The sequence below is a fragment of the Mustelus asterias genome, chromosome 4, assembly GCF_964213995.1.
Source record: "Mustelus asterias chromosome 4, sMusAst1.hap1.1, whole genome shotgun sequence".
In the NCBI taxonomy this organism is placed as follows: domain Eukaryota; kingdom Metazoa; phylum Chordata; class Chondrichthyes; order Carcharhiniformes; family Triakidae; genus Mustelus; species Mustelus asterias.
Window position 1 is genome coordinate 52512725 of NC_135804.1, and position 12047 is coordinate 52524771.

Below are 12047 nucleotides of genomic sequence, written 5' to 3' on the forward strand. Positions count from 1 at the left end.
CCTATCCTGGATTGCAGGTAGAAAGTTTGATAATTTAGCAATAGTGGAGGAGTTGACAGAGTGGATGGGGAGGTGGAACTGTGTATTGATATACGTGATACTTAATGGTGTACTTTCAGATGATGTTGCTGGGGTCAGCGTGTAGATGAGAAATAGGAGAGAGCATTAAATTGATCTTTCTCTACACCCTAGCTATGACTGTAACACTACATTCTGCACTCTCTCATTTCCTTCTCTTTGAACAGTATGCTTTGTCTGTATAGCATGCAAGAAACATTACTTTTCACTGTATGTTAATACATGTGACAATAATAAATCAAATCAAATCAAACCAAAAAGCCTTGCGACACGAGAGGTAATGATGCAGGAGAAAGAGAAGCCGTTTCAAGTGATACTCTGGCAATGCTCAAATAGATAAGAATAAAACCAGGTGAGAGCAGTCCTACCCAGCTGGGTGACAATGGAGAGATATTGCAGGAGGATGGTGTGGGCAACTATGTTGAAGGCTGCAGACAGGACAAGAAGGATGAAGAGGGACAATTTTGTCACAGTCACATTGTTATCTAAAAAGTATAAAATCTTGAAGTTTTCTTCTTCATTGTTTCTTCAGTTGTTTCTCTTTCACTGGTCTTATATTCTCAAATCACCCATTCTACACTTTCAAATTTCTAACTCTCTGATTTACAAAACTTGATGCAGCTTTACAGATTGATGCTATCAATTTTGTGGTGTTAATTGTTTGTGCAAAGATTCAATTCAAGAGAGCACTGGTTAGGCCCCATTTGGAGTACTGTGAGCAATTTTGGGCCCCACACCTCAGGAAGGACATACTGGCACTGGAGCGGGTCCAGCGGAGATTCACACGGATGATCCCAGGAATGGTAGGCCTGACATACGATGAACGTCTGAGGATCGTGGGATTATATTCATTGGAGTTTAGGAGGTTGAGGGGAGATCTGATAGAAACTTACAAGATAATGAACGGCTTAGATAGGATGGACGTAGGGAAGTTGTTTCCATTAACAGGGGAGACTAGGACGCGGGGGCACAGCCTTAGAATAAAAGGGAGTCACTTTAGAACAGAGATGAGGAGAAATTTCTTCAGCCAGAGAGTGGTGGGTCTGTGGAATTCATTGCCACAGAGGGCTGTGGAGGCCGAGACGTTGAGCGTCTTCAAGACAGAAATTGATAAATTCTTGATTTCTCGAGGAATTAAGGGCTATGGGGAGAGAGCGGGTAAATGGAGTTGAAATCAACCATGATTGAATGGTGGAGTGGACTCGATGGGCCGAATGGCCTTACTTCCGCTCCTAAGTCTTATGGTCTTAAAAAAGTAAATAAATGAGCAGTTCTTGAGCCAGTGTCATTGGCAGTAGAAGGTCAGGACATTTTGCTGGTTTCCCCTGATTAAGAGGACAGGAGGACGCAAATCCTGAGAGAGTGTCTCCAGCCACGCCAGGTACAGTGTGCTTGGGCATTTATCCTTTCTTGCAACAGGCATAGTACTGAAAAAAAAAACAATCTCACAATATCACATTTCATTCAACAGGAACCGAACAATGTGAAATAACGGGCTCATTTTGAGAATTCTAGGATCTGAAACACATAGACAGCACTAACTTGGTTAATGTAGCTTAAATATGGAATCTCACGACTGTTATTCATTTCTTTTTTTTTAAAATCAAATAATTATGAAGCATTAGCAACAGCAGCAGCAGCCAGAGCAGTGGCATCATGGCTGGCTCTGTTGTTAAGCAGGGAGGAACAAAGAGCACCAGAGTTCGAGCAATAGTTAGAGGGGGCTGTATAGTTAGGGGTACAGATAGGCGCTTCTGTGGACGTGAAAGAGACTCCAGGATGGTACACAGGGTCCAGGATGTCTCTGAACAGGCAGAAAGCATTCTGAAGGGAGAGGGTGAACAGCCAGAGGTTGTGGTGCATATTGGTACCAACGACATAGTAGGAAGAGTGATGAGGTCCTGCAGCAGCATTTTAAGGAGTTAGGTAGAAAGTTAAAAAGCAGGACCTCTAGGGTTGTAATCTCAGGATTACTCCCTGTGTCACATGCCAGTGAGGCTAGAAATAGGAAGATAGTACAGCTCAACGCGTGGCTAAACAGTTGGTGTAGGAGGGAGGTCTTCAGATATCTGGACCATTGGGATCTCTTCCGGGGCAGGTGGAACCTGTACAAGAAGGACAGGTTGCATCTAACTGGAGGGACATAAATATTCTGGCAGGGAAGTTTGCTAGTTAAATGTGAGAAGATTTAAACTAGTTTGGCAGGATGGTGGGAACCAAAGCAAAGATGAATTAACTGAAGAGGAACTAGAGAGTACGGCCAGTAAGATTCAGAGGAAGAGCAGGCAGGGTGCAGCTGCTGGGGCCTTGAAAGAAATCTTTGTATCCTCACTGGCTACAGGGAAGGTCCCAGAGGATTGGAGAATAGCCAATGTTGTTCCTTTGTTTAAGAAGGGTAGCAAGGATAATCCAGGTAATTACAGGCTGGAGAGCCTTACATCAGTGGTAGGGAAATTATTGGAGAGGATTCTTCGAGACAGGATTTACTCCCACTTGGAAATAAGTGGATGTATTAGTGAGAGGCAACATGGTTTTGTGAAGGGGAGGTCGTGTCTCACTAACTTGATCAAGTTTTTCGAGGAAGTGACGAAGATGATTGATGATGGTAAAGCAGTGGATATTGTCCACATAGACTTCAGTAAGACCTTTGACAAGGTCCCTCATGGCAGACTGGTACAGAAGGTGAAGTTGCATGGGATTAGAGGTGAGCTGGCAAGAAGGATACAGAACTGACTCTGTCATAGGGTAGAGGGTAGACAGTGGAAGGGTGCATTTCTGAATGGAGGGTTGTGACTAGTAGCGTTCGTGAGGGATCAATGCTGTTTGGGATATATATTATATATATATATATATATATATATAAATGATTTGGAGGAAAATGTAACTGGTTTGATTAGTAAGTTTGCAGACAACACAAAGGTTGGTGGAATTGCGGAAAGCGATGAGGATCGTCGGAGGATACAGCAGGATATCAATCGTTGAAGACTTGGGCGGAGAGGTGGCAGATGGAGTTTAATCTGGACAAATGTGAGGTAATGCATTTTGAAAGGTCTAATACAGATGGGAGATATACAGTAAATGGCAGAACCCTTAAGAGTATTGATAGGCAGAGGGATCTGGGTGTACAGGTACACAGGTCACTGAAAGTGTCAATGCAGGTGGAGAAGGTAGTCAAGAAGGCCTACGGCATGCTTGCCTTCATCAGCCGGGGCATTGAGTTTAAAAATTGGCAAGTCATGTTGCAGCTTTATAGAACATTAGTTAGACCACACTTGGAATATAGTGTTCAATTCTGGTCGCCACACTACCAGAAGGATGTGGAGACTTTGGAGAGGGTACAGAAAAGATTTACCAGGATGCTGCCTGGTATGGAGGGCATTAGCTATGAGGAGAGGTTGGAGAAACTTGGTTTGTTCTCACTGGGATGATGGAGGTTGAGGGGCTAAGCTGATAGAAGTCTACAAGATTATGAGGGGCATGGACAGAATGGACAATCAGAGGCTGTCAGAAGCAGGAAGAGTCAATTACTAAGGGACATAAGTTTAAGGTGCAATGTTTAAAGGAGATGTACGAGGCAAGTTTTTCTTTACACAGAGGGTATTGGGTGCCTGGGACTTGCTGCCGGGAGGAAGCAGGTACAATTGTGACTTTTAAGGAGTGTCTGGACAAATACACAATTAGGATGGGAATAGAGGTATATGGTCCCTGGAAGGATAGGGAGTTTTAGTTCATTCAGGCGGCATGGTCAGTGCAGGCTTGGAGGGCCGAGGGGACCATTCCTGTGTTGTAATTTTCTATGTTCTTTGTTCATTATTTTAACTTAAATATATCTGAAAATTATCAGATCTATGAGAAGAATTTTAAAGATCCAAAAACACATGGAAGGGAGACGTAGACAATTTTCAGAGATAGTGAAGATGTACCATCTATCACAGAATCCCTACAGTGCACAAGAGGCCATTTGGCCCATTGAGTCTGTACTGACTCTCTGACAGAGTATTTAACCCAGGCCCTCTCCCCACCCTATCGTGTAACCTCACACATTTCCCATGGCTAATCCATCTCACCTACACATCTTGGGACATTGAGGGCCAATTTACTATGGCCAGCCCACCTAACCTGAACATCTTTGAACTGTGGGAGAAAACCAGAGCACCCGGAGGAAACCCACACAGACATGGGGAGAATGTGCAGACTCCACACAACAGTCACCCAAGGCTGGAGCTGAACCTGGGTCCCTGGAGCTATGAGGCAGCAGTGCCAACCACTGTGCCACCATGCTGCTCAATGGTATCAATGATACTTCCACAGCCTATACTGGGTGTGAGTGATAGACATCCCTTAAACAAGCTTTGATTAGGGAAGACATCCTGATGTACGTAGTGCAGAGAATTTGAAGAAAAATTGAAAGAGTCAAAACCTCAAGTCAGGGAAAATGCTAAGAGAAGCATGGATAGAAAGAGATGGCGCCACTTCATCACTGTTCTACTGGACCAGCTAAAAACTCAATCAAGCTATAGGTAAATTATTTTATATTTCAAATCTATTTTCCAAACAGAGATTTTTACACCTACATGTTTAATAACTTCATAGAATATATTTAAATGCATGTGTGTATATTAGCTTCATGCGAAATACATGTATAATTGTTCTCACATAACTTCATAATTTATGAAGCTTGTTTTTCATATTTGTGTATCATTGCTTCATAGAATTTGAATGTACTTTCTTGAGAAGTCAGCATATATATTTTTTGAAATGCTCTAGTGAAATGGGTTAATATCAGACAGAGCTGATTTGGAAAAATGGCTGTGATTGATAACACAGTGATATCAGGAGATAATTATTAACTCTGTTCAATAATCACGTCAGTTCAATCTTGGTGTAATATAATTTTGCTCGCTAATGCACTGCACTCAGTAACACTGCACTAAAACAAAAGTAAAATTGAAATAACTAACCGACGCAAAAAGCAAAATTGGTGTCAAAGTTGATCAGAATTCCTAACTGGTTTCCTCCCAGAAAGGAGTCCTGAATCCAACATGATCTTTAACTGGGCAAATGTTTTCTGTTTGTCTACATGGTTGATTTCAAATATCCTCATGGTTCTAGAAGCTTTGATCTAAAATATACAAATGAATTGCATTGTAGATATGGCAGTGTTCAGAATCAGTTACAGAGGGTGACACGGTGGCTAGCATTGTGCCAAGGACCTGGGTACAATTCTGGCCTCAGGTGACTGTGTGGAGTCTGCACGTTCTCCCCATGGCTGCGTGGGTTCCTCGCACACTCCAAAGATGTGCAGGTTAGGTTGCTAAGTTGCCCCTTCATGTCAGGGGGCTACCAGGGTAAATATGTGGACTTACGGAAATGGGGTGGGATTGTTGTCGGTGCAGGCTTGATGGTTCAAATGGCCTCCTACTGTACTGTAGGGATTCCATGATTCAAAGGATTCTAGAATTAGATCAACCGAGTAGCAACATTACTGCAGCAGTCACAAAGTAGGACCAGAAATAGCAGATATCCATTGAGATTATTAATTTGATGCTTTTCAATAAATATTCCCTTTAAATAGAAATTGGAGGAGAATTCTGAAATAAAATTCATTCCTTTCAAAGAACAAAGGACAAAGAACAAAGAACAATACAGCACAGGAACAGGCCCTTCGGCCCTCCAAGTCTGTGCCGCTCCCTGGTCCAAACTAGACCATTCTTTTGTATCCCTCCATTCCCACTCCGTTCATGTGGCTATCTAGATAAGCCTTAAACGTTCCCAGTGTGTCCGCCTCCACCACCTTGCCTGGCAGCGCATTCCAGGCCCCCACCACCCTCTGTGTAAAATATGTCCTTCTGATATCTGTGTCAAACCTCCCCCCCTTCACCTTGAACCTATGACCCCTCGTGAACGTCACCACCGACCTGGGGAAAAGCTTCCCACCGTTCACCCTTTCTATGCCTTTCATAATTTTATACACCTCCATTAAGTCTCCCCTCATCCTCCGTCTTTCCAGGGAGAACAATCCCAGTTTACCCAATCTCTCCTCATAACTAAGCCCCTCCATACCAGGCAACATCCTGGTAAACCTCCACTGTACTCTCTCCAAAGCCTCCACGTCCTTCTGGTAGTGTGGCGACCAGAACTGGACGCAGTATTCCAAATGCGGCTGAACCAACGTTCTATACGTCTGCAACGTCAGACCCCAACTTTTATACTCTATGCCCCGTCCTATAAAGGCAAGCATGCCATATGCCTTCTTCACCACCTTCTCCACCTGTGATGTCACCTTCAAGGATCTGTGGACTTGCACACCCAGGTCCCTCTGCGTATCTACACCCTTTATGGTTCTGCCATTTATCGTATAGCTCCTCCCTACATTAGTTCTACCAAAATGCATCACTTCGCATTTATCAGGATTGAACTCCATCTGCCATTTCCTTGCCCAAATTTCCAGCCTATCTATATCCTTCTGTAGCCTCTGACAATGCTCCTCACTATCTGCAAGTCCTGCCAATTTTGTGTCGTCCGCAAACTTACTGATCATCCCAGTTACACCTTCTTCCAGATCGTTTATATAAATCACAAACAGCAGAGGTCCCGATACAGAGCCCTGCAGAACACCACTAGTCACAGGCCTCCAGCCGGAAAAAGACCCTTCCACTACCACCCTCTGTCTTCTGTGACCAAGCCAGTTCTCCACCCATCTAGCCACCTCCCCCTTTATCCCATGAGATCCAACCTTTTGCACCAGCCTACCATGAGGGACTTTGTCAAACGCTTTACTAAAGTCCATATAGACGACATCCACGGCCCTTCCCTCGTCAACCATTCTAGTCACTTCTTCAAAAAACTCCACCAGGTTAGTGAGGCATGACCTCCCTCTCACAAAACCATGCTGACTATCGTTAATGAGTTTATTCCTTTCATTAAGTAACTAGCTACATTTGAAAAATATTGTACTTAATGTTTTAGTACACAAATCTGACTGACTGGACGCACAGAGGAAGGGACAAAACTAGATCAAGTTGGAGATCACAGAGAACAGGTTTCATACTTACACAACAATAAGTGCAGCATCACAGGAGTAATCCAGTAAGATCTCGTTCAGTCTGACCTGCCGGAGCGACTGCAGAGAAAACAAGAAGAGTATGAACCTCTCCTTGAGCAATCACCTTTGCGCTTCCAGTTTGGCAGAAATATAACCTCGATCCATGAATGTGATGGATACATCAATAAATCAGTGGAAAAATGTTGGTGGCAAGTTCATTTATTAGTGTCACAAGTAGGCTTACATTAACACTGCAATGAAGTTAGTGAAAATCCCCTAGTTGCCACAGTCCGGCGCCTGTTTGGGTACACTGGGGGAGAATTTAGCATGGCCAATGCACCTAACCAGCACATCTTTCGGACTGTGGGAGGAAACCGGAGCGCCCGGAGGAAACCCACGCAGACACGGGGAGAACGTGCAAACTCCACATAGACAGTGACCTGGGCCGGGATTCAAACCCAGGTCCCCGGTGCTGTGAGGCAGTACTGCTAACCACTGTGCCACCCTCGACACACTAGCACTCTAAGCCTTATTGCTGAGCTTATTCAATTTTGTTAAGTTTCATCATCAACATGCTTTTCTGAGAGGAAACCAATCTGGGTTTCTGCATCAATATTGTCCACCTGCTATCAGACTGATTGATCCTTTAGCCATTCCTGTCCACAGTAAGAGTAACATGGACACAGCTCCAGCATATCATGTCGCCATGAATTAAGCGCCAGTAACTGAACAAAAATGCCAACCTGATTGTTACATACTTTTGCCTTGCTGCTCTTAATCTCCTCATCTGAGATCTTCCACGGACAATCTTTCCTCAGCTCCTTAACAATAGCTTCATCCTTGAAGCCATCGTTCAGTCTGTAGGGAGCAATCAGATCCTCGAACCTCTTTAAACTACAATACGGGGGGGGTGGGAGAGGAGGGGGCGGAAATGAGAAAATGGCTTATAAAATCAAAGAGCTGTAACTAGGATCACTAGGACATTTTACACTACGGAGTTATAAAATCTGCAGGAATTGTGTTGAAATATTCCTTACTGTTCAGGATGAGGTTTCTGGTTGATGTCCGGCAGAACATGGACTTCATGGAAACCAAGGCGGAATTTGCTTAAGAGAGTAATCATCCTAAAACACAGAGGGAGAATTGTTACTCCAGTATTAACTGTGGATGGGAAAATTGTACAATTTTCCTTTTAATATTGGCAATGAGAGCTGACCTAGTCGTGACTGACCAATATTAAACAGCCCAAAGTAGGGACCACTCCGCTTACCAGCACAAGTCTCCCTCAGTCATTTCAAGGGATATAAAATTAAACATCAAAATTACATAGTTTAAAAACTTGGTAAAGCTTGTGGATGCTGGTCCTATTTGATTTTTGATTACTGTTATTAACTAGCTAAGCATCTTGTGACAAACAGCTAGAACTTTCCTTCCGAAAACACTGAACAAGGTTGTAGACTAGTGAGAATTAACTCAATACAATTACAGCAAATGTATGTTTAGAAATACATGGAGCTAAAACCATCAATATCTGCATAATGATGTGTGCCAAACTAAAGCAATGAGGACATGGTGACACATCATTTCATTTTGGATTGTATTTTATAACATGCCTGCTGGTGTAATTGTACTTATAGTTATTTTGTTTTTTGGAATATATTGAGTGGATAGGCCATTAAATCACAGTTTCATTCACAGAGACAGTAAAGGCACCAATGTTGTCAACTAATTTTTGGGCATGGAAAGTTAAATGGGTATATCTTGGATACACAGTACCACTAACTGAGCGGCAGAGACCACATGGGCTCACTGGAGAATCCTTACCAGTGTCTTCACTGTAAGACACAATACACCATGTAGAGAGATACTCCTACCACCATGCTAACTGAGACAGTCTAGACAAATGTAGCAGCCTAAAACTGGGTATCCAGGAGGTAAATTCAGCACAGATAGAACTGTGTACCACCACAATCTGTAATGTCATGGGTCCATACAATGCGGGTCTGCTCACATTCTGGTTATGTTACTGGACTAATAATCCAGAGTTCAGATTCCACCACAGCAACTGGGGAATTTAAATTCAATCAATTAAATAAATCTGTAATAAATGACTATTGTCAGCAATGATGACCAGAGTCTTGTAACAACCCATCTGGTTCACTATTGTCTTTGAGGGATGAATATCAATTGGGGATGGGAAACAAATGTTGGTCTTGCCAACGACACCCGAGATCATAGAATTATAGAATCCCTATCGTGCAGAAAGAGGCCATTTGGCCCATCGGGTCTGCACCGACTCTCTGACAGAGTATTTTACCCAGACCCTCTACCCCACCCTATCCCCATAACTCTATGCATTTATCATGGCTAACCCACCTAACCTTTACATCATGGGACACTAAAGGACAATTTAGCATGGCCAATCTACCTAACCCATATCCATGATTTGATAATCTCACTCATCCGTTACCCTGGGATACTGACCTTGTGAAGGGGAGAATTTGTCACCACGAGGTTTGCATCATTCAAATCAATGCCAGTATCAATATAGCCAGACAAGAGGCACAAAAGAATCCAGATTCAGGTGTACTTACGCCTTTCTCTCCTCATCCATACGATTGATCTGACCTCCCACAAACACACGGACCTTGCAATTGCGCCACCTCTTCTTGCGAGTGAGCAAATATGGGATTAAGAGGGTGAGGCCTACAGCAGTGAAGAACAAAGATTAGTACAACAAAAGTGTGACAATGGGACATGTTGGATTCACACTTTGAGGTCCTGGAATATTCAGTTGCAGTTCCATTCACTTCACCAGGTTGTTTAAATGCCAATCGTGGTTTTGCTGTACTTCCACACGACAGGAGAGAGATCAGATGGAGATTTCTCATACACTCCTGAGGGGCCAGAGCAGAACACTACTGACAGTAACCTTGAAACAAGTTATCACTCTACCTTAGGAGTATGCCATTCACTTTCCTCCAGGCCATGGTCAGTGCATGACATAGATCTGGAGGGATCAAAGAGGACAGGATAAAAACATAAATTTAGTGTTATAATCCAGGTCAGAAACTCCAGAGTGTTTTATGAAGTCTGCCTGGATCATGTGCTTTGCAATTTGAATTTGGCTAGGGTAAGCATGACATGTTTCACTTCAGGTACAATTCAAATGTCCCACTAAGGGAGCTTTTATCAAACAAAGTTTATTTAAGAATACAGTTAACAGAGTAAGGAAAATTATCAATAACTTTTACCAATTACTAACAAAAAAAACAATGTTATTGTGTGAACCTTAATAGCTAAATACTGTTCCAACCAAACAAATCCCATAAACAAGCACTCAACATAGGTTTAGTACAGAAAATAAGAATGCTCTTGTGATGCTGGAACTTAGTCCTTTGGTTCGATTCTGCAACTTTCTTGACACACACACAGACAAGCTTGAAGTCAGAACTGCTTCCCAAAATACCAGGGAGAGAGAGAGACAGAACATTGCATCCATCCTGAAGTAAGACACCTTCCTGACCCAAAACTGAAAGTGAATCCTTGGATTCCTCTGTGGAGGAACCACCTGACTTTGCCTTGTCAATCAATCTTCCCACAACACTTCAAAAGGTCATAAAATGGGTGGCATGGTGGCACAGTGGTTAGCACTACTGCCTCACAGCGCCAGGGACTCGGGTTCAATTCCTGGCTTGGGTCACTGTCTGTGTGGAGTCTGCACATTCTCCCCTGGTCTTCCTTTGGGTGTTCTAGTTTCCTCCCACAGTCCGAAAGATGTGCTGGTTAGATTCATTGGCCATGCTAAATTCTCCCTCAATGTACCCGAACAGGCACCGGAATGTGGCGACCAGGGGATTTTCACAATAACTTCATTGCAGTATCAATATAAGCCTACTTATGAAACTAATAAAAGAAGGAAGAAATAAATGCCAGAAAGTGCATTAGATCCAGAGTAAAAATAAACAAAAACTCATTTAAATTATCTTCAGCAGAAATAAGAGGACTTCTAAGCAGGAAGCTGATGCCACAACGAAAACAAAAGGCCGGCTTACAAAGTGCAGACAGCATGATTTTTTAAAAATACATTTCTTAAAGGTACAGTAGCATCACATTAGAACATCACTATCCAATGCTCACAAATAATTAAACAAAGCAGATTAATACAGGCAGGTGAAAAGAAGGCAAGGAAAACAAAACAAAAAAACAAAAATCACACAATCCATCAAACTCAGCCCATCCAGCAATGTTATAACCATATAAAACAGTCAAACACAGGGATGGGCAACCAACAGCCTGGGGGCCACATGTGACCCATCTGGTTTCTGAGTTTTGATCACGAGACATTTTGTTGACTGTTGCCCACGTGCAGGCTTCCCACATTCCACCGATTTCTGTCTACATAATGTTTTTCCGACCGGCACGACTGAAGCGATGCACACATAAAGCAAGGGCAAGTGAAGTGAGGTGTGTGCTGATCGCTCACAACACTGACTGTGAGAGCCGTGCACTCCCTCTGTGTCCAACGTGTAAATATTTATTTTGTTTTTATCATCTGAAGTCGATAGTTCTATTAATATACAAATGATTAAGCATTTTCTCTAACTCGTTATGAAATATTCGGTGTGTATTAAATGTATTAAATCTTATTCATAGGGTCAAGGTTAGTGGACAAGCCTGATTTCACTCCAGCAGCCCACTGAGATGAAGGAGGGCTACTCATGCGGCCCACTCACTATTGTGAGTTACCCATCACTGCTCAACCACCTCCCTTCACAGGCTCAATAGCAGGGATAAAACACAGTGCGGGAAAAAATAACAAGGCGGATTTAAGAATAACTCTGAAAAGTCTCACTCTAATTCACTAGGATAACCAAGCAAAGCTCCAGGGGAACACGGTAGCGGGGTGCACGGGCGGCACGGT

The 12047-nt window shown here is 43.0% G+C and overlaps 1 protein-coding gene across 1 annotated transcript in view; it reads right to left on the bottom strand.

Moving 5' to 3' along the window:
• Positions 1–1363: 1363 nt before the first annotated feature.
• slc12a3 (solute carrier family 12 member 3) overlaps positions 1364–12047 on the bottom strand; it is a 60656-nt gene continuing 49972 nt past the window's right edge. The window contains exons 21-25 of the mRNA XM_078211033.1: positions 9718–9829; positions 8161–8247; positions 7882–8017; positions 7134–7201; positions 1364–1505 (exon numbers count right to left, since the gene is read on the bottom strand). Of these exons, the coding sequence (XP_078067159.1) occupies positions 1364–1505; positions 7134–7201; positions 7882–8017; positions 8161–8247; positions 9718–9829 (545 nt within the window). The remainder of the gene's footprint in view (positions 1506–7133; positions 7202–7881; positions 8018–8160; positions 8248–9717; positions 9830–12047) is intronic.